Source organism: Chrysemys picta, chromosome 3 (assembly GCF_011386835.1).
Source record: "Chrysemys picta bellii isolate R12L10 chromosome 3, ASM1138683v2, whole genome shotgun sequence".
Taxonomy (NCBI): Eukaryota; Metazoa; Chordata; order Testudines; family Emydidae; genus Chrysemys; species Chrysemys picta.
The window spans coordinates 63,621,915-63,646,681 of NC_088793.1; the positions used below are offsets into that span (position 1 = coordinate 63,621,915).

Consider the following 24,767-nt stretch of genomic DNA (forward strand, 5'->3'; position numbering starts at 1 on the left):
CAAATCCAACTGAGGAAAAAGGAAAGGAGAATAAATTCTGGAAGTCAAGTTTAAAAGTTTATTAGAGGGCAGGCCAAAAAAGAATCTGAAGAGCAACTAGAAGGCACTAAACCTAACACCAAAAAAATGTTTAAGAACATCACGGGGTGCCATTTCAGATTGGGGGGAGGGGGCACAACTTTAACCATGATTCCAGTGGCTATTTAGGCACTTGAAAACTCTAGTTTTGCAGATAATGGGGGGAAGGGGAGGGGAGAGAGAGAAAGAGAGACCAACAATTGTAACTCAAAGGAGGGCTCAGCTCAAAAAGTTTGAAAACTGCTCAGCATGCAGGCAGGGGGTAGCTAGAGTCTGTGTGCAAGCAGGGGAGTAGCTCAGGGTGCAGGCAGAGGGGTAGTGAGGGGTTGTGTGCAGAGAGGGGTATAGCTCAAGGAGCAAGAAGGGAGGGGGTAGCTAGTGGCTGTGTGCTGTGGTGGGGGTGTAGCTCAGGGTGCAGAGAGGGGCTGTGTCTGAGGGGGTGCTTGCTGGGGGGCCCACCCGTGCACTCAGTCCCTAGCTGGCAAAGTGGGGGCAGCTCCAATCCTTGTGGCTGTGTGTGCACCGGAGCAGGCCATGCCATCCTACACAGTCACCATGGCCACCGGCACCCAGCGGTTCCCGGGCACAGAGAACTACACCAACCTGAGCCTGGAGGACACGGCAGCCATTACCCAGCTCATCACCCCCATTCCAAACATTCCTCCCTTGGGGAGGGAGCAGGGCCAAATGGAAGGCAGAAATCCCCACATATCACTTCTATTCTGCTACGTATCCATTTCGCGGGGCACTGTCTCCCCCTATACCCCTTCAATTTTCCCCAATGCAGGGGGGGAGGCAGTGCTACCCCTGCCCTATCTAAATGGTGCTGCCCCCGGTACATCAGAAGCAGGAAGTCTGCCAAATAATGAGTGGGACCAATGGATGATCAGGGTGCTAAAAGCGCACTCAAAGGCCTGGTCCACACTAACCCCCCACTTCGGACTAAGGTACGCAAATTCAGCTACGTTATTTAAGTACCTTAGTCCGAACTTACCGGGGGTCCAGACGCGGCAGGCAGGCTCCCCCGTCGATGCCGCGTACTCCTCTTGCTGAGCTGGAGTACCGGCGTCGACGGCAAGCACTTCCGGGATCGATCCGGGATCGATTTATCGCATCTAGACAAGACGCGATAAATCGATCCCAGAAGATCGATCGCTTACATCCGGACCAGGAAGTAAGTATAGACGTATCTAAAGAAAACAAGGCCATTGCACAAAAGCTAAATGAATTCTTTGCATCTGTCGTCACTGCAGAGGATGTGAGGGAAATTGTCACACCTCAAAGGAATGGCTCAGGTGACAAAACCGAGGAACTGTTCCAGACTGAGGCGTCAAAAGATGTGGTTTTGGAACAAATTGATAAATTAAACAGTAATAAGTCACCAGGACCAGATGGTTTTCACCCAACAGTTCTGAAGGAACTCAAATATGAAACTGCATGTAAGCTATCACTTAAATCAGCCTCCGTACCAGAGGACTGGAGGATAGCTCACATAACATCAATTTTTAAGGTTTCAGAGTAGCAGCCGTGTTAGTCTGTATCCGCAAAAAGAACAGGAGTACTTGTGGCACCTTAGAGACTAACAAATTTATTAGAGCATAAGCTTTCGGCTGTAGTCCACGAAAGCTTATGCTCTAATAAATTTGTTAGTGTCTAAGGTGCCACAAGTACTCCTGTTCTTTTATCAATTTTTAAAAAGGCTCCAGAGGTAATCTTGGCAATTGCCAACCAGTAAGCCTAAACTTCAGTACCAGGCAAACTGGTTGAAACTATAGTAAAGAACAGAATTATCAGACACACACAGATAAACACAATTTGTTGGGGAAGAGTCAACAAGTGTTCTGTAAACAGAAACCATAGCTCACCAATCTACTAGCATTCTTTGGGGGGGTCAACAAGCATGTGAACAAGGGTGATCCAGTGGATGTAGTGAACTTGGACTTTCAGAAAGCCTTTGACAAGGTCCCTCACCAAAGACTCTTAAGCAAAGCATGCAGTCATAGGATAAGAGGGAATGACCTCTTAAGGATCAATAACTAGTGAAAAGATAGGACACAAAAGGTCAGAATAAATGGTCAGTTTTCACAAAGGAAAGAGGTAAATAATGGGGTCCCCTAAGCATCTGTAATGGGACCTCTGCTGTTCAAAACATTCATAAATCATCTGGAAAAGGGGTAAATAGTGAGGTGGCACAGTTTGCAGAAGATACTGAACTACTTAAGATAGTTCAATCCAAAACTGACAAAAAATGACAATGGAATCTCAAAAAACTGGGCAACCAAATGGCAGATAAAATTCAATGTTGATAAATGCAAAGTAATGCACACTGGAAAAATGAATCCTAATTATACATTCAAACTGATGGGATCTAAATTAGCTATTACCACTCAAGAAAGATCTTGGAGTCACTGTGAATAGTTGTCTAAAAGAATCTCCCCAATGAACAGTGGCAGTCAAAAAAAGCTAATAATATTAGGAACCATTAGGTAAAGGCTACAAAAGAAAATATAATGCCACCATAGAAATCTGTAGTACACCCACACCTTGAATACTGTGTCCAGTTCTGGTTGCCCCATCTCAAAAATGATACATTAGAATTGGAACAGGTACAGAGAAGTGCAATAAAAAATGATTAGGGCTATGTAACAGCTTCCATATGAGGACAGATTAAAGAGACTGGGACTGTTCATCTCAGAAAAGAGATGACTAAGGGGGGACATGATAGAGGTCTATAAAATCATGAACGGTGTGGAGAAAGTGAATAGGGAAGTGTTATTTACCCCTTCACATAACACAAGAACCAGTGGTCACCAATGAAATTAATAGACAAGTTTAAAACAAACATAAGAATGTATTTCAAACAGCACACAGTTAACCTGTGCAATTCATTGCAAGGGAATGTTATGAAGGCAAAATATAATTGGGTTCAAAAAAGAATTAAATTCATGGAGGTCAGGTGCATCAATGGTTATTAGCCAAGATGGTCAGGGATGCAATCCCATGCTCCAGGTGTCCCAAAACCGCTGACTGCCAAAAGCTGGGACAGGACAACAGGGAATGGATCACTCAGTAACTGCCCTGTTCTGTTCCCTCCCTCAAAGCATCTGGCACCAACCACTGTCGGAAGACAGGATAGTGGGTTAGGTGGATGATGGACTGACCCACCATGGCCATTCTTATGTTCTTAAAAGGTGCTGAATTATTAAGTAACACAAAGTAAGGGGGAAAACAGTCAACTCAAACATTCTAAATACACCCTACCCCGATATAACGCTGTCCTTAGGAGCCAAAAAATCTTACCACGTTATAGGTGAAACCGCGTTATAACCAACTTGCTTTGATCAGCCGGAGTGCATAGCCCCGCCTCCCCGGAGCGCTGCTTTACCGCGTTGTATCCGAATTCATGTTATATTGGGTCGCGTTATATCGGGGTAGAGGTGTATGTCACAATGTCATATACTGCATTATCCATATCAGAGGTTCTCAAACTGTGGTCCGCGGACCACCAGTGGCCTGCAAGCTCCATGCAGGTGGTCTGTGGATAGTTCCCTCTAAGGTGCGCACCTGGGCGGCCACACATGAGAGAATGATGGGCCACCCACCCAATTAGTGGCGCCACGCAGGCATGGCTCCACTAATTATGTGCCCTAACCCTAGAGAAGACACACATGTAAGGTGAGGTGGTGACCTTGGGGGGGAATAGAGGGTAGATGGGAGGGAGCTGTGGGGTGAGAAGAAAAGATGGGAGGAATTTGGGACGTGAAGGGCTACAGTGGCCAGAGAAAGAGGTGATTTTCCCCAGCTCCAGGGCTGCGGCTGCCAGGGAGAGACACCTCCCCCCCCCCCTTCCCAGCCCCAGCTCGGGCCTGCCGCAGCAGGAGAGAGAGGGCACATCCATCGCATTAGAAAGGTAAAACTACTGATATTAAAATGTGAGTTGTGTGCTTTTATTTGTAGAACAAAAAAACGTTAATTATTATTAATTTTTTTTATATAGCACTTTTATCCAAAGTGCTTTACAACAGTTAGCTAATGGTATAAACAACATTTGGAAAGATCATTAAGTGGTCCGCCAAGACCCTCAGCAATTTTCAAGTGGTCCGCGAAAAAAAAAAGTTTGAGAAACACGCATCTATATCATTATTAGTCCTTGCAATGGTGAAATTCTGGTATTTATATTATTTACAGTCTAAGAACGTTCAGTTTCTGTTGTGCAGAAAAGCTGTTGCATTAACAACTTTTGGTTTCAGTTTAACTAGCAACTGCCGAGAAAATATTTTCTTCATTTGGGCTAGTTCATTCAAAGCTGAGAAACTGAGTTGAAAAAGCAGGAAAGCTTGTTTTCCTCTTCCAGTCTATGAATAAAAACCAGGTGGGAGAAGATGAGATCTAATTCTAAAAAACTTAAGGACATGGAGCTAGATTTTCAAAAGTATTTAGGCACCTAAAGGTGCAGTTAGATGCCAAGTGGAATTTTTCAAAAGCACCCAACTGCATCTTTAGGTGCCTAAATACCTTTGAAAATCTGGCCCACAGAGACCAGAAGCAATCTGTCAATTCACGAACTACAGTTAATACTTCCCTTAATTAATCAGTTAATTTTAAATGGAAAACATGTTTTGATAAGCTTACATAAGAAAAAATATCCAACACATTTAAAGTAGTCTTATTTAACTAATAAAAGCAATTTTCAATGCTGTTTTTGTACATTTTAAATTGAACTGAATTCCCATCTACACACAACTTAACACAAATACCAAGAATAACTGTTATTCACCATTTTCTAACAATTAAAAAAGGAAAAAATTAAGGATCTGAATAAATCTATGTTAAATTATATGAGTCCTTAAATAAGCATGTATAGATATAATGTATCCTCCTGGTTAACAGAAAGTACCAAATTTAATGTATGGGCTATATATGGTGTTCCATCAACATGTTTTTATACTTATACAAACCAATGAAAATGAATCTTTCTTTAGGAAAATAACTAAAAAGTAAATCCAAAACAAGATTAACATCAATTATTTAAATCAGCAAGCAAGAAATCTTGATTTAAATCATGATTAAAATAAGTGTTAAATCAATCCACCCTTCTGCTGCTTAATATATAAGGCCTGAAAACCTATTTGAGAGAGCTCCCCATTTCAGTCCAAGAAGAGCTATTGAAGACATCTGGTAGAACTTGCTTCCCAGATTTATTTTTGTTTTGTTCTGTCCCCACCTCCCATGTCCTTCCCCCCAGCAGGTTCCAAAAAAAGAGAGATTTTTTTCTGTTTTAAATTTAGTTTCCCTCAAGAAAAAATTAAATTTAAACAAGTCTCTTTCCATTCATGTCATCATCATAAAATCAATGTCAAAATTGCTCTTATGTTGCTTTTATCTGGAGAGTTTGCAATGGAGGAAGAGGAGACTAATTTGATTTCTTAAAGTAAGAGGAATCCAACAACTCATTAAAGAACTCGAAATATTTTTAACTCAGTGTTAAACCTGAAGAGGTGCTGGGTAAATTTTCACTCACTGCCGACATACCTATTTTCACTGAGCTACTGTCCTTATGGAAAGGGGAACTATGGCAGGATTGCATGGATAGAAGCTCAAATGTGAGATTTCTGCTCACTGCTATCCTTTCTACAACAGGAAGAGACTGAGACTCAATGAGTTCCCTCCTAAATCATGTACATCTCTTTACCTCCAGGAGGGTAGTGAAGACAAAACAACTGTCCCTCATTACAGGCTAAAGGCTAATGAAACACTTCCTCAGTGACAGAGTGAGAACTTCAAGGTAATCATGGAAGAACAAAAAAGAAGAGGAAGCAAAAAATACCTTTCTAGACTTCTGTTATTCTGCCATTTTGCAGCCCAACAGAGAGAACGTGTGCATGCTCCATACTATAGCACAAAGCAAATCTGGACAAAACTAAGAAATAAGCAAATGGGACTAAACAGTTGAAGCAGAGAAACAATATTCCCTGCTACAAGGCCCTACACTAAAAAAATCTCTTCAAAGAAAAGAATTCTGGCAAGCAGCCTATACTATTGTATTTTCCAGAAGTGGAGGCAGACCAAAGTGTCTTGAGTTCAAATAAGTCATTAACATGATAGGCTATCCTATCTGCAGCTTATTACTACTTCATTTTTGCAACCATGTTATCAGCTAGCCAAATACTGTTTGCTTGTTTTCATAATTTTGAAATATTTTATTCAAATTCATACCTCAAAGCTCAAATAAAACAAATAAGCTTCAAAACAGGATTCATAATATTTGGACCTACATTGTACATCCTGTCATGTTTAAAACAGGATAGCTGACCATCCTAACAGAAGTAATGGTAGGCACAAGGTACACAGAACATAAGAGAGTAAATACAAATACACTGTTACCCAACTATCACACCAATAAACAATTTCTGTTGAATTTACAAATGTTGCACTAGCAATGTCATACTTTTCAGTGTGATAACGAAATTGACTTACCTATACTAGGTGGGCTGCCATAGTTTATTGGTGACTCTGGAGGCCTTCCACAATGTAATGCAGCAAGAGCAGATCCCTTCCACACAACATGTTTGCAACCTGTTTACAAAAAATTACAAACACATAAAATATAGCATGAAATCGTGAAAATGAAGTCTTTAAGCCCCCTTGTGAATTTTCATACTTTTATTTGTGCGAAGCAAAGACTGTCTTCCAGCTCCTAATAAGGTTTGCACTCCAGGGACACTCTGAGGAATTTCCTGCTCTAGAAGTGGTCCTAGTCGATGGCATATTTGCAGCAAGTGATCAGGTGCCAAGTGTCTATAATACTTCACCTATTATGTGACAGGGGAAAAAAAAGTGATAAAGGTGAAGTCAATCATTTTTGAAATATTTCTATTTTAGTCCTCATTTTCTTGTCAAGTTTGTTACCAAAATTCTTAATAGAAATGAGCAAACTAAAAAATAGTTTCACTTTAAACAAATGATCAAAACAGATAAAAACCTTTAAGATAGTAAATTTGCTCCAGCTGATCCTAATTAATTTCCTCTGTTCAAAGTACACCTCTACCCCGATATAACGCAACCCGATATAACACGAATTTGGATATATCAGTAAAGCAGCACTCCGGGGAGGTGGGGGGGGGGGGGGGGAGAAAGCAGCGGGGCTGCGTGCTCTGGCGGATCAAAGCAAGTTCAATATAACGTGGTTTCACCGATAACGTGGTAAGATTTTTTGGCTCCTGAGGACAGCGTTATATCGGGGTAGAGGTGTATACAAACTGTATTATAAGCACAGTTCATGTTTACTATTTTGTAACTTACACGAATGACGGAAAGCATAAAGCAGCTCTTAAATCATTATAGGTAATAGAAAAATGCAAAGAATTTGTCCAACCTCACGTTTAAATATGCTTCTGATCAATTTAAATTACTTTGAAACAAAATGAGAAAATAGTATTGTAAGATATCCTGATACTTATACAGTTCTTAGAAAAGTCACTCTATACTCAAAGAGTAAGTGCTGCAATTTTTGAGATGATTGACTGTATTTTTCATACATAAAAGAGAGAGCCAACCTCAATGTTAAGTGTAAAAAAAAACAACTCAACCTTAACTATGCAGGCATGAACAGTATCTCCATAATTTAAACTTTTAAATATAACTTTCATGAGTCAAAAAAGTTTGAGTCAAATAAATTTTTAAAACCCTATTACACACTATTTATTCAAAGAAATCCATGCCTTTGGTGAAATAAGGAGGGAAAACCTTTTCAGGTTGATTTGGAGATCACTTATACTTCTTGTTAACTGTGAGGCACTGGCATCAAAGCAGATAGCTAACATCGATCACATATGCTTTATGACAGCTGTTTGATTTTAATATCAAACCAGTTTAAAACTGGATTTTGTTCAGAAAAAGCAAATCAAAGTCCTTATCTATTCTTTTGAACATCCTAGATTACAGGTCAGATTGGTCTTTTCAGTGCTACAGGATCAACTTCAAAATACACTTATGTAAGTGACCACAATTAAATCCCATTACAAACTGTTAATCCTGCTATTAACAAATAGTCTTCCAATACATAAGCTACTGCTATCTTAAAGCATCTGAAAAATCAAGAAAAATTTCACAATTTTATTTGCTTCATATATACATTCTAAGAGTACCTAGTATATACTGGTTTATTCCTTGTTTCAATACTAATCCTGCATCATGGTTTTTATATTTATTTTGTGACAAAAAATCATCCTAGATTATCTCACAATGAAAGCTTGTGATGTTTTGTTATACTGTAACTGCAGAAGGCCATGACTGACATTTTAAGGAGGATGAACATTGCTCATATTCCTACACTGTACCCAATTAGAAGGAACATAGCTTATTCTTCTTCAAATGTTCTACTGTCTTGCTGACATGCTGTTATCATACTTTGCGTTGCAGTCATTTATTAACATACGAGTGCTGAACTATAAAACTGAGACTCTGGAAAAGCCTTATTTACACTAGAATTATTTTTTCACCATCTTAAGCTTCTGATGGAGGAAGGAATTTTTCTTTTGTTGTTCTCATTTGAGTCATCTGTCACACATTTATAAAAACCCTTGTGAATGACTTAAATTCTGACTAGATTTGAGGTGAGATATGACTTACAACATGCAATTTAAAAATCCATATTTAAAAGTTAGACAAGTAGCTATATAAAGCACAATAAAGCACTGCATAGATTCATCTCAAACTCATTTTTTAAAGTACAAATGACTTCAGACACACACAGTTAGTGTCAACAGGACAGCAAAAACACCAGAGAACTCAAGGACTTCCTTGCCATGATTCATTATTCTAACACACACACACACACACACACACACACACACACACACACACTTTAATTCTTAAAAAAAAAAAAAAAAAAAAAAAAAAAAGGTGTTCTGAGACATCTCTGAACTTGTTTCAACAGAAAGGGTAACAGAACTCAAAGAAAATTATATTTTTGGGTGCTTTTTAAATGCTACACATCCTTGCCTATGAGCAACATTTAGAGATGGGTGCAGCTGGTTCTAGCTAGGGATCCTAATCTTGTTTCCTTCTTTTATTCCCTTTTCTCCCTTCCAGGGACTGTACCCGGACAGTAAGTAAATAATGCCCACTGTGCAGCTGCATTTGAGATCAAATACTTTCCACTGGCGATGAAAGTCAAATCTGAACCTATGTCTCCAGAGAAGAAATACTAATACAGTATACTAAATTACCGATTAGCCAACTCCCATCAGAATACAGTTTGTTTAAAAGTATTATTTTACTCAGTTAAGCACCCGGGCACTCCTTAACTTCAACAGCCTGAATAAAAAAAAAAAAAAAAAAACTGAAGTAGATAGAAGATTGAAGCTTGGAGTCCAAGGTCAGCCTTGAAACATACCTAAGCTCCAGTCATCTCCTTTGTGTGATTTTTGTCATGTAACTGTATCTGTTTTATAAACCACTATAAACAAAAACAAGGTCTATACATGTTTGATTCTAAAAGTGACATTTCAGAAGTTCTTTAGAAAATGAAGACTATTTGTATTAATCTTGGCTCTAGTCACTTCAAGGTGGTGCTGTACATTCTGCAAATACACCTCATGTCCACCATGCAAATTCCCTTTTACTCTAAATCCCAGACCTCTTTTGTGCAAAGACAGTTAATCATGCCAAATTAGGTTGCAGTTTTGTGCTGTAGATAGATGTCAGCTAAGGAATAATCATTTGTATTGGTTACCAAAACAGTATTTTAACATAGTTCTCAGACAAACTAGTGTAATATTAGACACCTAAGTCAGAAGTCTCCTAAAACCAGGGTTCTCAACCTGTTTCTCTCAGAGGCACCCCTCAACATGCTATACAAACTCCAGAGGAGCGGACAGGGGCCTCGTGGCAGGGGCCTGGACATAAGCCTAGTTTGACCTCTTTTGGGGGGGGGGGGGAGAGAACAGGGACCAGCAGGGCTCGAGCCACCTCCGTATGGCAGGGTCCAGGGAGGGAGGGCCACCTCCACCCCCAATTCACCCCAGCAGACCACCCAGCCTGTCTGGGTTGGAGGAGGGGTGGAGGCGCAATCAAAAATTATAACTCAAAGGTGAGGAGCTTAGCTCAAAAAGTTTGAAAACAGCTTAGGGTGCAGGGAGGGCGGTAGCTGGGCTGTGTGCAGGCAGGGGGGTGGCTAGGGGCTGTGTGGGCAGGAAGGTAGCTGGGGCTGTGTGCAGGCGGCAGGTAGCTAGAGCTGTGTGCAGGCAGGAAGGTAGCTCAGGGTGCAGGGAGGGGGTAGCTAGGACTGTGTGCAGGCATGGGACAGGTCAGAGTGCAGGAAGGGGCGTAGCTGGGGCTGTGTGCAGGCAGGGGGGTAGCTCAGGGTGCAGGGAGGGCATAGCTCAGGGTATAGGGAGAGGGGTATTAGGGGCTGTGTGCTGGGAGGGCTCCCCTGTGGTCCCTGTTCCCAGAGGTGTCTGCCAGCCACGGAGCTGGGTCTCCCCACCCAGGCAGCTCCTACCAGCTGCCTCTGTGGGAGCAAAGGGGGCTGCAAGCTGAGGAGGAGCTTCAACCCAGGGCACCAGCAGGAGACGAGGGAACGCTGCCGCTGCCTGCTCCATGGCACCAGCCACAGCAGCAGATGCCCTGCACTGCCCAGTTCCAGCTTCCCGCCTCCAACCTGGTCAGGGAGCAGGGAGAGGAGATGAGGGAGAGGAAGGTGTGGAGCTGCCTCCTGGGACTGCTGTGCTCTTGCGCTGCAGTTTGGGAGGTGGGAGGGGGCAACACCCTCCATGTCCCCAACTCTGCCCATGGGCTTCTGCCCCAAAAGGAGCACCAGGGCTCGGGGCTTCAGCCCCGCGCAGGGGCGGGGGAGGGGGGCCCACGCCAGGCATCAGGGCTTCAGCCCCGTTGGGGGCACTAGGGCTTGGACTCTGTTTCAGCCATGGGGCCCACGGCCAACCTTGAAAGGGCTCGCGGACCCCCAGTTGAGAACCGCTGTTCTAAAAGATCTTAAAGGGACACTGTTTATTTTAACTTTTTCAAATTGTCTAGAGTTTATTAAAATTAGTTTGAAGCCCTAAATGTGCCAATGAGTTCCTCTGTGAATTTCTGCAGTTTTACAATCACCTTTTTTTGTCCCTTATAGTTGAATGCAAGATCTACATAAACAGCAGAAACTATTTAAATGGGAAAACAGCAAAATGGACCACACACTAATGCTGTCAAATGTACAAGATAAACATTCTCTTTCATATTTATTTCAATTATAATATTAGTGTTATTTATAACAAGACAAATGTGATTTGTAAATTGGCATCCTTTTAAAATATGAAGAATTTAAATCATATTTGGACTACTTTTTCCTTCTCATCTTATAAAAGAATGGAAGTGGGAGTTCCTGTAACCACTTCCTTTCCCCTCAGGTGTAAGCTTATAATTACAGGAATTAGCATTACTTAGGAAGAGTAGCTGAGGGAACAAAATTTGTAGTGGGAGCATATATTGGGACTCTTTGCTTTGCAAATTGGGAAAAGGAGTAGAAAAATGCAACCAAAGAGCCTGGATGTGGGGGGGTCTGACACAGACTGATGGGTTAGGGGAGTAAATGAGTCAAACGCAAAGAAGTAGGTGGATCAGAAAGTGAAAACCATGGAAGGGAGGTCAGAGATGGAAGCGAGAGGTTGAGTTGTCTTCTAAGAGAAAGAGGTTTATGGAGTGGGAGTCTTAAAAAAAAAAAAGTGTGACTGCGCAGAAGACAGCAAGAAAATGAAGAGTATTAAATGAAGAATGGCAGCAGTAAAAGAGGAATTTAAGGGACCAATTCTTTGTGAAGACTAAGTGAGAGTAACTAGTAAGGAGGGGAAGTTGGATGGAGTCAGCCAGATTATCCATATGGGAAGTGAAGTCATTCACTGTAAGGGTACAGAATAAACATCAGGAAGAATGAGCAGTTGGATGACAGCTACAGAAAGGGAGAGAAAAGTCTATGAGGTGGCCTGCTGAAGGAAAAGGTATGCAAAGAGGGAAACAAAAAGCTGACAGCAACAAAAACAGGTGCAAAGAGGAACCTGGTAAAACTGCTCTCAGGGCAGACAGAAGTGAGAAGAAAAACCACCACACTAAAGAAGAGGGTAGCTGTAAGAAGCCAAGTCAAAAACAAGTTACAGCAAGACAAGGAGGTAAAGAGATAGGAAGATAGAATCTTGTCTCTATCCTGATGTCTGACAGAGCAGATGGGAAAAGGGGAAAGACAAAACAAGGGATGAAGATTTAGACATGCAACACAATATGGCTCTAAAAAGAAAGCATTGCACGATTCAGTATTTGGCATCATGATTTCAACATAAAATACACGTAGTCTACAAATAATCTGGGTGGGCATGGAGGGTTCCCGCCAGGCCTACAAATGCTATCTAGATTATGAGATTCTAGCTGGACTCCTTCCTTCTTGCATATCACCACAAGAATAAGAGGGTCTTGCAAGTCATCTTGGATGGTCAGTGATACCTCTGTGCACCCCCATTGTTTTCAAAGGAACTGCACAGATGTAAGTGATGTAACTAGATTAATGAAGAACGAGAAATAGAGTACAGCGCTCTCACTCTTACCTGTGTTGGCTCTGCCAAACTAGTAGAAGTAGAGAGCATGTTTTGTTTTGTTTAAACACCAAACTAAGCAGACTCTAAAAACACAAACAGGAATCAGAGGTGTTAAGTAATAAGTGCTATTTTGTGTCAGTTTTCAGACCATAACCATAAAATAATATTTTCTAGAAACAAAGAAAGTTCCATTGTCAGCTCTATATTTACCAATAACTATCTAGTACCAACAGTGGACATATACAAAATGCAGCTACACAGATATTCAAATGTCCAGGACTCTAATATGAAGTTATTATAAACCCATCCTACAAAACAATACTGTACTAAAACATTTTCCAAAATACTGTATTATTTATTTCTATGCTAACAGTGACGTGAGCTAATTACAATTATATCATCAAGAACTTCATTCTTTCTGTGATGATCTAGTAGACTGAATTTCCTCAGAAAACTGTTTTTGTTTTTTTTTAAATCCGTTACCTATATTTCAAAGTCTGGAATACTCAATCCAGCCAATTTTAGCCACCTTTAGAACCATACATATATTGCCACACACTGTATCAAGTGCTACACAAGGCAAAAAATTGAATTACAGCAACTGTCATACTGGAACAGACCATCAGCATCTTATAACCAATGGCCAGTGCCTAATTGCTTCAGAGAAAAATAGCTATGTTATTCCAACTCCTAATTTTAAAGTATTCTTATTCTCCCTCTGAGATGCTTCTTATTAAGAATTAATTTTCACATCTGAAGTATCTTCTGATTTATATGTAGGCTAAACAAAGATGGGGATTTGGCTATAAAAGACACTACAGGGACATATTTTCTTTTAACTTGAGATTACTTTTACTGCTAATGAAACAGAGCTAACTGGAACCAACTGTCCTGAGACCACACAATTTTTGTCCTATTGCAAACATTGGAAATTTGCAAAAAGTTGGAGTATTTAAAAATTTTTAACATAAGAACATTCAGGCATTCATCTATCTAATCCATCCCCCTGTGCTGAGGCAGGATTAAGTATACCTAGGTCATCCCTGATATCGGTTTGTCTAACCGGTTCTTAAAAAAACTCCAATGACAGGGATTTCACAACCTCCCAAGATAACTTGTTCCAGTGCTTAATTATTCTTAAAGTTAGATAGTTTTTCCTAATATCTAACCTAAATTTCCACTGCTGCAAATTAAGCCAATTATTTAAGATACACAAATAAATCTAATTCGCTTCATCCACAATTATAAAATTTTGATATACATTTTCTTATTCAAACATTTTGGAATTTTAAAATGTTTAAAGTTAATTAAGTCCTGATAAGAAATACTAGATAATCTTGGAAACTGAAGTCTATTTATTCAAAGTCCTAACAATGCTCCTTAATCATAATCAGAAGGAAACAAAAACAAAAGGGCAATTTACTTTCCATGGACAGTAATCATTTATATAGCAGCAAAGAGGTGTTAGGAGGTTTAATCGTTGTTGTCATTAAATGGGAAATATCCCTGTCCTAAATTTACTCTAAATTATATAACAATCTGTAACGCTCTGACACTCCCAGCTAAAGTGATTGTTTGGGAGTGATTTGTATGATGTGAACACTTGTCTAGCAGAACTAAACTGAGGCCATCTAAATTCATACCCTGAACAGCAGCTCCAGATGGGTATGATTTTTGTCTCACTATCAATAAGAGATATCTGAACAGTGACCTATTACCAATCCCCTACCCTTTCAGAACCACTTTCAAAACTTTATAGACATTCAAAGAACTATTAGTGATAACTTTCTAATATTTGCTAGACAACATTTATCTGGGATGCAACAAACTACGTTTTCTTTTGTTTTTCTAGATTCATTTCTCTGAAAATTTCATTTTTGTCCACTTTACACGATGCAGACACCTGTACAGTGCTAGACGTCCTGAATGAGCCACTATCTCCTCAGCCATTTATTAAGGGGTAAATTGTTGTTGAACAATAATTGCAATATTGTCCGAGTAAGCATTGGACAGAGTCCATCGTGCTAGGTGTTGTGCAAACACAAATCAAATACAGGGTCGCTATAGTGCAGTTTACTATCTAACGCCCCAACCCACCCCATGAAGATTCAAGACACATGTTAACTTTATGCACTGTGAGTAGTCCCTTTAAAATGAGATTACATACAGTGCATAAAGTTAAGCACATAGGGTAAATCTTTGCAGACCCAGTGCCTAAGAAGGTTACTCTATGGGCCTTAAAGTGTACATCTCCCCACTTTCACTTTGAAAACAAGGGCAATACAGATAATACTGAGGACAGAAAGACTGTTAGCAAGACACAAGAGTCCCAGCTACATTATTGCATCCTCTCCCAAAGTTGGTGTGGACCCCACAATGTCACTGCTGATTTGGGGAAAGGAAACCAGACATATAAGAAAGCAGCTGAAAGGGAGAGAACAACTGCCTGAATGTCTCAAAGATGAGACGGGGAAGTAGGATACTAGATTCTGATCTGCTGCAGTGGTACATTTCCCTTCCTGTCTCCTTCCCATAACATCTTGTAAGCTCCAGATAGGAATGCTCAACACTCGTCAGATAGCTAGTCTCCCCATGAGCCCAAACTTTCCTTAAACAGCTTCCTCACAGGACTCTTAGAAGATGAAGAGGGCAAGCTGCAACATCTATGATCTTGTAATCAGCCTTCAACCAAGAGTTCTGTCCCTGCCCCACATAAAGACAGTCTAACAGAAACAGGCTTTAAAACCTACCAGTAGAATACAAATATATTTAAAAAAACCCTGATATTTACATAGCAACTACATGCTCATGTCACAGACTGAACACAGCTCAACACACCAGTTTAGAAGAGCGGGTGACAAACTTGCTTTCTCCTTTGCCAAGAGGAGACCTACAGAATAGCAGGAGTCAGCAAGAGGGAAGGAAGCATCCCTGCAACTGCAGCAGACCAAAATCACTTCTTGTAACCACGTAGCTAGCTACCATGGCTGAGCAGCTAGCTACACATACACAAAAAATAAGAAAATGTCCTTTTGCTCCTTATCAAGTGCATTCTTTGGGGAACTGGCAGTGCATCTTACCAACAGCTGTTTCTGTTCTTTTCACCAGAATACCTCAGTCTTCCAATAGGAAATGGAAGCAAAGACTGAGAGAACATAAATATCAACCAAAAGTTAACTATGAACTTTAATAGGTGTGCCTTGATGTTTTGCTCCTGCAAAACTATTTGTCCTCTTCCTTAGTGTTTGTACAGCAAATGGTATGATGGACCCGACTGCTCATTTAAAGCTCATGTGCTTTTGTGTACTACCATGATATAAATAGAAAATTATAACATTAATATTAGGAAAGTCAGTCTGACACTTGGGAGGAAGAGACTCTCTAGCAAGGAACACTCACATAGCTTAAGCCACAAATAGGTGTTCTTTTTAAAAAATATCATTACAGTAACTCCTCATTTAAAGTCGTCCTGGTTAACGTTGTTTCGTTGCTGATCAATTAGAAAACATGCTCGTTTAAAGTTGTGCAATGCAGCCACCTACTTTGTCCACTGCTTGCAGGAAGAGCAGCCCGTTGCAGCTAGTTGGTGGGGGCTTGGAACCAGGGTGGACTGGCAGCCCCTCCATCAGCTCCCCGCTCCCCTAAGTTCCCTGTGCAGCAGCTGCCCAGCAGGCTACCAATTGCCAGCAGTTCAGCTGTCCCTCCCTCCACTGCCATGTGCTGCTCCTGCCCTCTGCCTTGGAACTGCTCCCAGGAGCCTCCTGCTTGCTGTGCAGAGAAGGGCGGTAGAGGGGGTCTAATGTCAGGGTGTCCCATTCCCCCCTACTCCTGCCCCCCGCTTACCTCTTCTCCATATAGAGTAGGGTGAGGACAGGACAGGGCTCAGGACAGAGAAAGCTTGCTGGCAGCAGCTGTTGTCTCAATTTCCTGATTTTTTTTTAGAGGCAATGTACTTAAGAGTGGGGTCAGCATACTTAAAGGGGCAATGCGCATCTCTCTCTCCCCCCCACACACACAGGGTGTGTCTCTCTGTCTACCATGCTGTCTCCCCTCCCTCCATTTGTGCTGCCCTGTAGAATGTGAGGCTACATTAACAATGTGTTAACCCTTAAGGGCTAAGCTGAATGCTAGTTCATCATTTAGCAGTAAGGCATTCCCCAGGAAATATCCCACCCTCTTACTTCACCACCTCAACCAAGCTTCACAATCATCATTGCTGTGTACAGTATTAAACTGTTCGTTTAAAACTGTGTGTGTGTGTGTGTATTTATTATTTTATATATAGTTTTTTGTCTGGTGAAAAAAATTTCCCTGGAACCTAACCCCCCCCCACACCCCCAATGGGGAAATTGGATTTGCTTAACATCGTTTAGCTTTAAGTCGCATTTTTCAGGAACATAACTACAACGTTAAGCGAAGAGTTACTGTATAGGAAAATATCTGTTTGAATTATGAAAAAGGAAGATAGATTGAGTTTTTTGAATTTATAGATTCTCCTGCAGCGTTGAAAACCCAAACAGCACAATGTTAGTGTATCAGAAACAGACAAATGGAGTTTCACTGTTCGAGCAAGCAATAAATAAAAAACACAAGTGGTGACCAGTACATTACATTTGGAACTTGTTTGAATAATCTTAAATTTTAGCAATAAAATAAGTAATATTGTAAGGCTATGATTTTATTTCAATAAAATTAAGAATTAAAGAATCATATTCTCCAATAAAACTTTTTAATAAATCCAAGTATCTGATAAAACTTAAACCAGAACACCAAATGCATTAAGATGCTATAATATTCTTGTTTAGATAAGTAAATCTGTACTAACTTTATAACAATTACAAATCCACATAAAGCAACATTTAAAGTCAAATTCCACGAAGTACTGATAACCTCAATTCTCTTTGATTTCTGGAGTTACTAATTTATCACATTTTTGATACTTTTGGTTCCTATTTAGCTTCTTTCAACCCCTGCCGTTACTGACTTCAGTGGGAACTGAGGGCATTCAGGTAAGAGACTGATATTGGCACATGGCAAAGGATGCCCACAACACCATTTGGATCAGTAACCTTTTCGAGCTCCGATTTCAGACTTTTAAGAACCAAAACTAAAAGAAAGACACCTGAGCTGACATCACAGATTGACATCCAACCTAAATATTTACATTCAAGGTATTTTAGAGTGAAGAGAAAGCAAAGAAAGTATCTTAAATGACAAATCAAAAGATTTAAAAAAAACGTAATTGGAACTGTTTAAATTCAGTAAATCCATTTTTTTAAATACTTCTATGCTGATACGCTGAATGCCAGGTTTCAGAAACCAACACGATCAAGCAATACAGTTAAGGCATACCTTCCTTAATTAAAGCAAGAGCATAAGAAAAAAATGCCATAAACAATTAGTTGTCTGTATTTTCCTCCCTCCCTTACTTTAAAGCAAAAGAAAATCATGCAAATACTTATCAAAAACATAAGAGGGCATTGTAAGGAATGTACAGGTGGGGGAGACAAGTAGTAGCATTTCTCCATATCCATGGAAGTCCCACACACATTTGGGATTTCATGGATTTTGGAGAACCATATTCCACTCCTCCTCACCTTCCCCAATGAAAAACTGCATATTATATGCTATTCAATAATAATGCTGAGTTGGTATTTATTTATTCTCATCTCCCTCTGCAGGAACCCTCTGTGCTCCAAAAGCAAGATGTCCCTGATGCCTGTGAATCAGAGGCTTTACCCTATCCCTACATATTCCTCAGTGGGTCTCTTCCCAAAATCCTACAGTGGCCCTACTACTGCTAGCTCCTTTATCAATTCTGCTAGTCCTTTCCATGCTTTTCTGTTGTTACTTCTTTTATGATGTCCTCTTATCCCCTCCATAACCCCATACATATCCTTCTAGCCTGCCACCACAGAACCAGCACTTTCAAAACTTATTTTTATACTGTGATGAACACAGTTTAAAATATAGTGTGTCTCAATTTCTTTGTTACATTTTTCTCAACATGTTTTAAAAAACATTATGGAAGATTAGGAAAAGCTTATATACATAAGTATGAGAATGTATTTAACAAGTTGAACAGCAAAAGCTCCTTCATGACCACTGACAACATTTAACACAAACTACTGACCAATATACCATAGATGCTCTGAAGAAATTCACTAATTCCATATTGTTCCAGCTACCACAAATATCCATCAAATCTACACGCTAAAAATCATTATGAAATTTAAGTTGAAATAACTTGTAACTGCTAGCTACAAACAAGTAACTACTGTTTTTAAATAAGTTGTTTACAGTTTCTTTAAAAGCAAAATATCCAGGTTGCTGGTCCACATTAGTTAAATGGCTAACAGTTTCAGTTTTAAACCTTGAAAAGAAGCATAACAGCAACATTATGTTTGTTTTACATTTACTAGGCACATCTGAACAGCTATTATAAATCTGCAGTTTGACAGCATTTTTTAAATGCTTCACTCCATCACAGAGTGAGTTTTTATAATTACAACCTGCAAAGACTTATTATATTCAAATTCTTCTACCACAAGCTATTGGCATAGGCTATTACAGAAATGCTCAACTTTATGAGCATAGCCCCACTGAAATCGACAGTATTATTCTTGTATGTAAAGTTAACCATGCTCATAAGTTTCAGAAGGACTGGGACCTACAGCTGGTCTAATCAATTTACAGGTTTGACAGAACAATGTTGCTTTCTGAATTGACAATATTATGAAAACACATAGGGCAAAGTTTTCCTCTCAGGTTGTCTAGAAATGTAGACCCATATTAAAACAACTATTAGTGGATAAATTGCTTATGCAGACAAGGCTTAGGCCTTTTGGCCACTGTTTCATGAAAACCTACAGGTCACATGTTGCAAAAAATGCCATCCACAATAGCAGCTTAACACCAATGCACCTACACATGAGCTGTATTACAGCTACTAACTTTTCTACTGCAGATGCACTGTCAGAGTGAAAACAACTTACAGGGAGGACAGAGTATAAAAAAATCCAATCTATTTTATGGATCTAGCAACACAATGCTGCCCTATAAATGATATAAATGCTCCTATGACAACATTCTGTTGCACGAGTTGCATGGAGTCAAGAGATAATGCCTCAGAGCAGACACCTGTCAATGAATTTGCCATCCCAGGTAGGAAAAGGAGGCAAATACCATTCTGAGAGTCTCACACACACACAGCCAGGGCCCGTACTGAAAGCAAATTTAAGCTTTCTGAGCTTGGGGTATTGCTCCAGCCAATCAGCCAGGTAGCGATCATCCTCCTCCCCCACCACATGTGTGGGCCACAGGTGAGGATGTGGGGGGATATTCGGAAGTTGTGGGGTTGTGATGCAGCAGCTCTGAGCCTTTGTGTGTGTGAAGCAGGATTGCACAGAGTACAGCGCCCCCGTCTCCTGCCGGCCAGGCTGGCTCCGGCAGGCTCTCTCCGCTCGCTCCTCCCCTCACTGCCTCCTGCTCTCCCTGCACAACATCCATGACGTACCTTTATTTCTAGCACAGTGACTCTGGGGCTCTCCCATTAGGACAATTGTTGTTATTTACCCTCACGCCGGGACCCCCCCAGTGGGGGGCTTGCCCCGGGGCAGCAGCCTCACCTCCCCCTCTCACTGTCACTGACGGGGGGGGTCAAAGCTCCCTGAAGTTTTTTTTTCTTTTCTTTTTTTTTTTTTAAGTTGTAAAAAAAATTTTTTTTGCGGGAAATTCAATTTTTATTGGGCTGCTCGGAAAGTTTCCCCGCCGCCTCGCGCCGGCCGGCCGCTCGGCTCACCAGGTTCTCGTAGCTCCGTGGATGCTCCTTGCCCGTCCAGTCCGTGCGCTTGGGCAGCAGCTAGGGAAGAAAAAGCACCTTTCAGTCACTCACGGCCGCCCCCTCCCCGAAAAGCCCCCGGCGCCCGGGCCGGGGAGAGGCCGCAGGCGGGGCGAGCGCGGGGCGTGCGGCGCCGCTTACCTCCTTCTCCGCCACTTCTCGGATCAGGACCTGCAGCAACAACAAAAGGGGGAACGGCTGTGAGTGCGCCGCGAACACCCCGCCCTGCCCGGCCCCCCAGGCCCCGGCGGCGCCATCCCTACCTGAGCCGCTTGCTGGCAGGGTCCGTCCTCCAGAAAGCGGGCGATGAGGAAGTAGAGCTCTGCGGGGAGAGAGAGGCGGTGAGCGGCGGGCTGGGCACCAGCCATTCCGGCTCCCCGGCGCCCAACAGCCGGAGCCCTCCACTTACCCGCTCGCAGCTCCGCGCTGTGCCTGCCGCCGTCCCCGGACATGGCGAGCCGCGCTCGGGCCGCGCTCCCCGGCGGCGGCGGGGCCCTGCGAACGCGTCCGCCCGCCCGGTAGCTGTCACTGTTCGTTCAGCAGGAAGAGTCTCGGCTCCACCATTCAACCCGCGGCCGGGAGGAGGAGGAAACAACAACTCGCAGGCAGCAGCAGCCCGCCGCCAACGCCGCTGCCGCCACCGCCGACCCACCGCGAGCGAGCGCGATCCCTCCGCCCGGGGAAAGAGTCCCTGCCCCCTCCTCGGCCCCTCGCGCCGCGCGCGCGCCCCCTGCCCCGACACCCGCTCCCCAGCGGCCTGCTCCACGGCCCCCGCCGCTGACACGCCCAGAGAGGCGGGAGCGCGGCGCAGGTACGAGCAGGCCAGCCGGCTGGCGGAGAAGATGTCGGAGCGGCAGAGGCGGGGTGGGCGGGGAGCTTGGCTGAAAGGCGCTTTCTCTGTGAGGGCTGGGAGGAGGAGGGGAGGCCGCAGCGGAGGGATACGACGTACGCGGGGGGAGGGGGGCGGCTGCTCGCAGCGGGCTGGGCTGGAAGTTACCAGTATCAGGGTAGTCGGCAAATGAAGCAAAAATGCCCCGCGGGAGCCCCGGCCGCGTTAGGCGAGACGGGCTCGGCAGCCCTCCGGGGCCGCGGAGCGCCTCTGTCCCGACTCTCTCACGGGGGCGAAGGCTGCGGATGTCGCGTCTGTTTGTAAGTTGCCGCGCCCGGCGCGCCTGTGTGTATGTGCCAGGGGCAGTGCCAGCCCGGCGTGACCCTGTGCGAGGTCCTGCTCGGGGCTGGCTCGTCTTGCTTTTTGGGAAACAATAATGCCCCGGTCTGTAAAGCTGAACAAACCCCTGTGCAGCTTTCGTTGGTGCTGCCTCGCTGGGAGCCAGGGGAAAGGATCTTAAAAAGTGCTTTGCTCGTAGATCTGTTTTTTGTTGTTGTTTTTTTTTACTTAACGCGCATTTTAGGAGTTTTTACTGCTGCCGGCGCATCATAGACACTGGATGATCAATGAATCTTCAGGCTTCTAGGAATATTTGCAAGAGGAGGAGGAATACCGTGAACATGAGGACGTGCGAAAGATGGTGATGCTTGCAACCTATGGCTGAACTGGAGGTAATTTATGGGTGGATCAATAACATGCTAAGGTTCTTGAAAGACTATTAAACAGTAGCAAGCGTGATTTGCGATTAAATAATTTAAATTGTGTATTTATCTTGCATTAACTTTAAGTAATGATTATACCTCAGATCAGAAGATTTGTTCATCGTTACTTACTGCTTAGAGTCGGGCACAAAAACAAAGCTAATATCCGGCCTTGGTCAAACTGATCTCTATAAAATACTGTTTTCTCTATCAGATTTAAATAAATGATAAATAATGATCGGCCTTTATGATCTGTCATGCATCTGTGCTTTTCAGATCGAGTTTGGGCCTTGTAAAAATTAACACAGTTGTAGACAATGAAAATGACATTCAGCAGCAATGGATGTAAACAAGGAAAATTGTCATTTCTTAAACACACTGATTAATGTTACCCCTCAGAAAGCACATTTAGAATTAAAAGGATATAAAAATTAGACAGGAAAAAATGTCTTTTGTAATCAGAGAACTTGGAGCTTTCAATGGGTGAAAGCTTTTAAAAATTTCAAATTAAACCATATTTATGTGAAACTGACACAAGGGGCTTTAGAGGTGGAGTTTTATATGTCAGTCTCCAAGGCCCACAAGCCAAACGTTTGGAAGCCTAGAATCTTGCCTAGCCCCTGCTGCTTTGTGCTTAATGTGGTGAGAAGGCTTGCTGCAACCACCCTTTAGCTTTATTATATGAATATCTGTGAGAGAAAGGAAGTTAATATGTCTGTGAAAATATATATAGAAATACTTAAATGGGCAACTGAGTATCTATTCTACTTATTATTATTGCTTATGTGGGATTTTCATGTCCTAAAAGTACTAAAATTGTAACCTGTATATTACTGTAAAGTATAATTATGAAGTAAGCTAATAATTCTTTATTATATATTTACTTCTCTACATATTGAAAATAAAGGTATTGTAACAAGTCTGATCAGTTTTTCTGTAACTCCGGTCATCTGTTTTCTTCCAAATATCTGTATCTCCCTTTTACCATTTTCCTAGGACAGTAACTGGCCTACATTTTAACCTCTGTCTCTTAATCAGCGCTTCAAATAATTGTCATGATGGTGTAATCACACTTATTATCAAATAAATATTTTTTTAATGATTTGAGTTTTCTTTTTTAGAAATGCAAAATATATATTGTAATTCTAATGGTAAGTGGTGTTAAGAACGAAGGATTACATGAGTATTATGATTAACATTTTCTAATTATTCCAGGATGTCTGTATATAGTGAAGTATACCTTGTGTATGATATTGCTGTACCTATATGTCAGGAACCTTAATACTTGGATTCTGAGAGAGTTTTTATGATGATGGAAGGAAAACAATGTTCCTGTTTTTGACAACTTATGTAATAACTTTTCTGATGCAGTTCAGAGAACCAAAATTTTCTTATTGCTATTATCAAAATTCCAAGGATTCAATCTGATAAACACAAGATCAATTTGTGCTATTGCGTTTTAAAATTCTTACTGCAGATTCAGTAAGATAAGGGGGGGGGAAGGGATAGTTGGGTTGGCTTATTTTTTTATTTAAACACATGTAAATTACACTTCATGAGAAGATTTGGAATTATTTCTGTTTGCTGATGCATGTTGGAATGAGTTTTAAGAAATCCTGCTGTGGTAATAAACATTCCATTAACTTATTTTCAAAGATAATTTTGCAGTGCATTCTCCTTAAACTCACTGAGAATTTTTTTTATTTTCTATGCAGGAAAAAAAATCCCTATATCTGTATTTTCACACTGGTTTACTTGCAAAATAAAAAGGACTATTTCAAAGTATGTTCTTGTCAACTTACATTATCCTTGAGCAAAAATTATTTTAGTTCTGCTATGTCATTCAGATTCTGTGCTTCTCTGGGTTTTTTTCTCTTTCGAGGTCTGAATTAAAAAAAATCATGGAATGATTTTTGCCTTTTCAGATTGAGATTGTTATTAAAGTAAAATAATCTCACAATTTGATTACTTTAATATGATTAGTAAAGTGATGGATTTAAACATGTCAAAGCTTGTTATACCCACATCCTATATCTTTTTGAAGATGTAAAGTGTAGCTAGTAGTACCCATTTTTCTTATTTTTTTTTTTTAATTACTGTTTTCATCAAGAAAATAGTAGTATAAAAGCAGGAGTAAAGTTTATATATGTTACACTATAATTTTGTTAATTGCAAAATCCATACATCAGTTATGCTCTGACTCCTTGAGCCTCAATTTTTGTGTGTCCAAGTTCACATACTAGTGTAACTTTCAAAGGGTGGATGCTCAACACTTTCTGAAAATTATTCTCGTAATGTGGGTACCCAAACTCACTAGTCACTTTGAAAATATTGACATATTTTAGGACCTCTTGTTCATGTCCGCATTTTTTTACGTATGTCTTTATGTGATGCAATTTCTGCATGAGTTCTAGCTATATGATGTAGCTGAATTTGTTTTTACTCCCCTCCACACTTCATAGCTGTAAACTCTCATTCAGGTTTAACTTAATTTCCTGCTATCCTTAGTTGCATTGTCAAACATTTTGGTGGCTACAGTTTATTATATTTTTGTATCAAAGTGATTTTTATTTTTGTGACATCTAATCCGCAGCCTTATTTTTCTGTGATAAACATTTTCCTTATAGATGGGGTTCATAAATTAAGAAATGACACATGAAATTGTCTCAATTTTT

General features: G+C 41.3%; 1 protein-coding gene and 1 long non-coding RNA gene across 4 annotated transcripts in view; one reads left to right on the plus strand and one right to left on the minus strand.

Moving 5' to 3' along the window:
• The window catches only part of PHIP (pleckstrin homology domain interacting protein), a 334,334-nt gene extending 313,230 nt beyond the window's left edge, over window positions 1-21,104 (minus strand). For all 3 annotated transcript variants that reach the window (XM_065588082.1, XM_065588081.1, XM_065588080.1), the window contains exons 1-6: window positions 20,912-21,104; window positions 20,766-20,824; window positions 20,644-20,673; window positions 20,464-20,523; window positions 6,740-6,890; window positions 6,556-6,654 (exon numbers count right to left, since the gene is read on the minus strand). In XM_065588082.1, the coding sequence (XP_065444154.1) occupies window positions 6,556-6,654; window positions 6,740-6,890; window positions 20,464-20,523; window positions 20,644-20,673; window positions 20,766-20,824; window positions 20,912-20,954 (442 nt within the window). In that variant the 5' untranslated portion in view covers window positions 20,955-21,104. The remainder of the gene's footprint in view (window positions 1-6,555; window positions 6,655-6,739; window positions 6,891-20,463; window positions 20,524-20,643; window positions 20,674-20,765; window positions 20,825-20,911) is intronic.
• A 396-nt stretch (window positions 21,105-21,500) lies between these two features.
• On the plus strand, window positions 21,501-23,893 carry LOC112061354 (uncharacterized). The gene is made up of 2 exons (XR_002890206.3): window positions 21,501-21,651; window positions 21,915-23,893. It is a non-coding gene; the product is annotated as an uncharacterized LOC112061354 (long non-coding RNA).
• The last annotated feature ends 874 nt before the right edge of the window (window positions 23,894-24,767 follow it).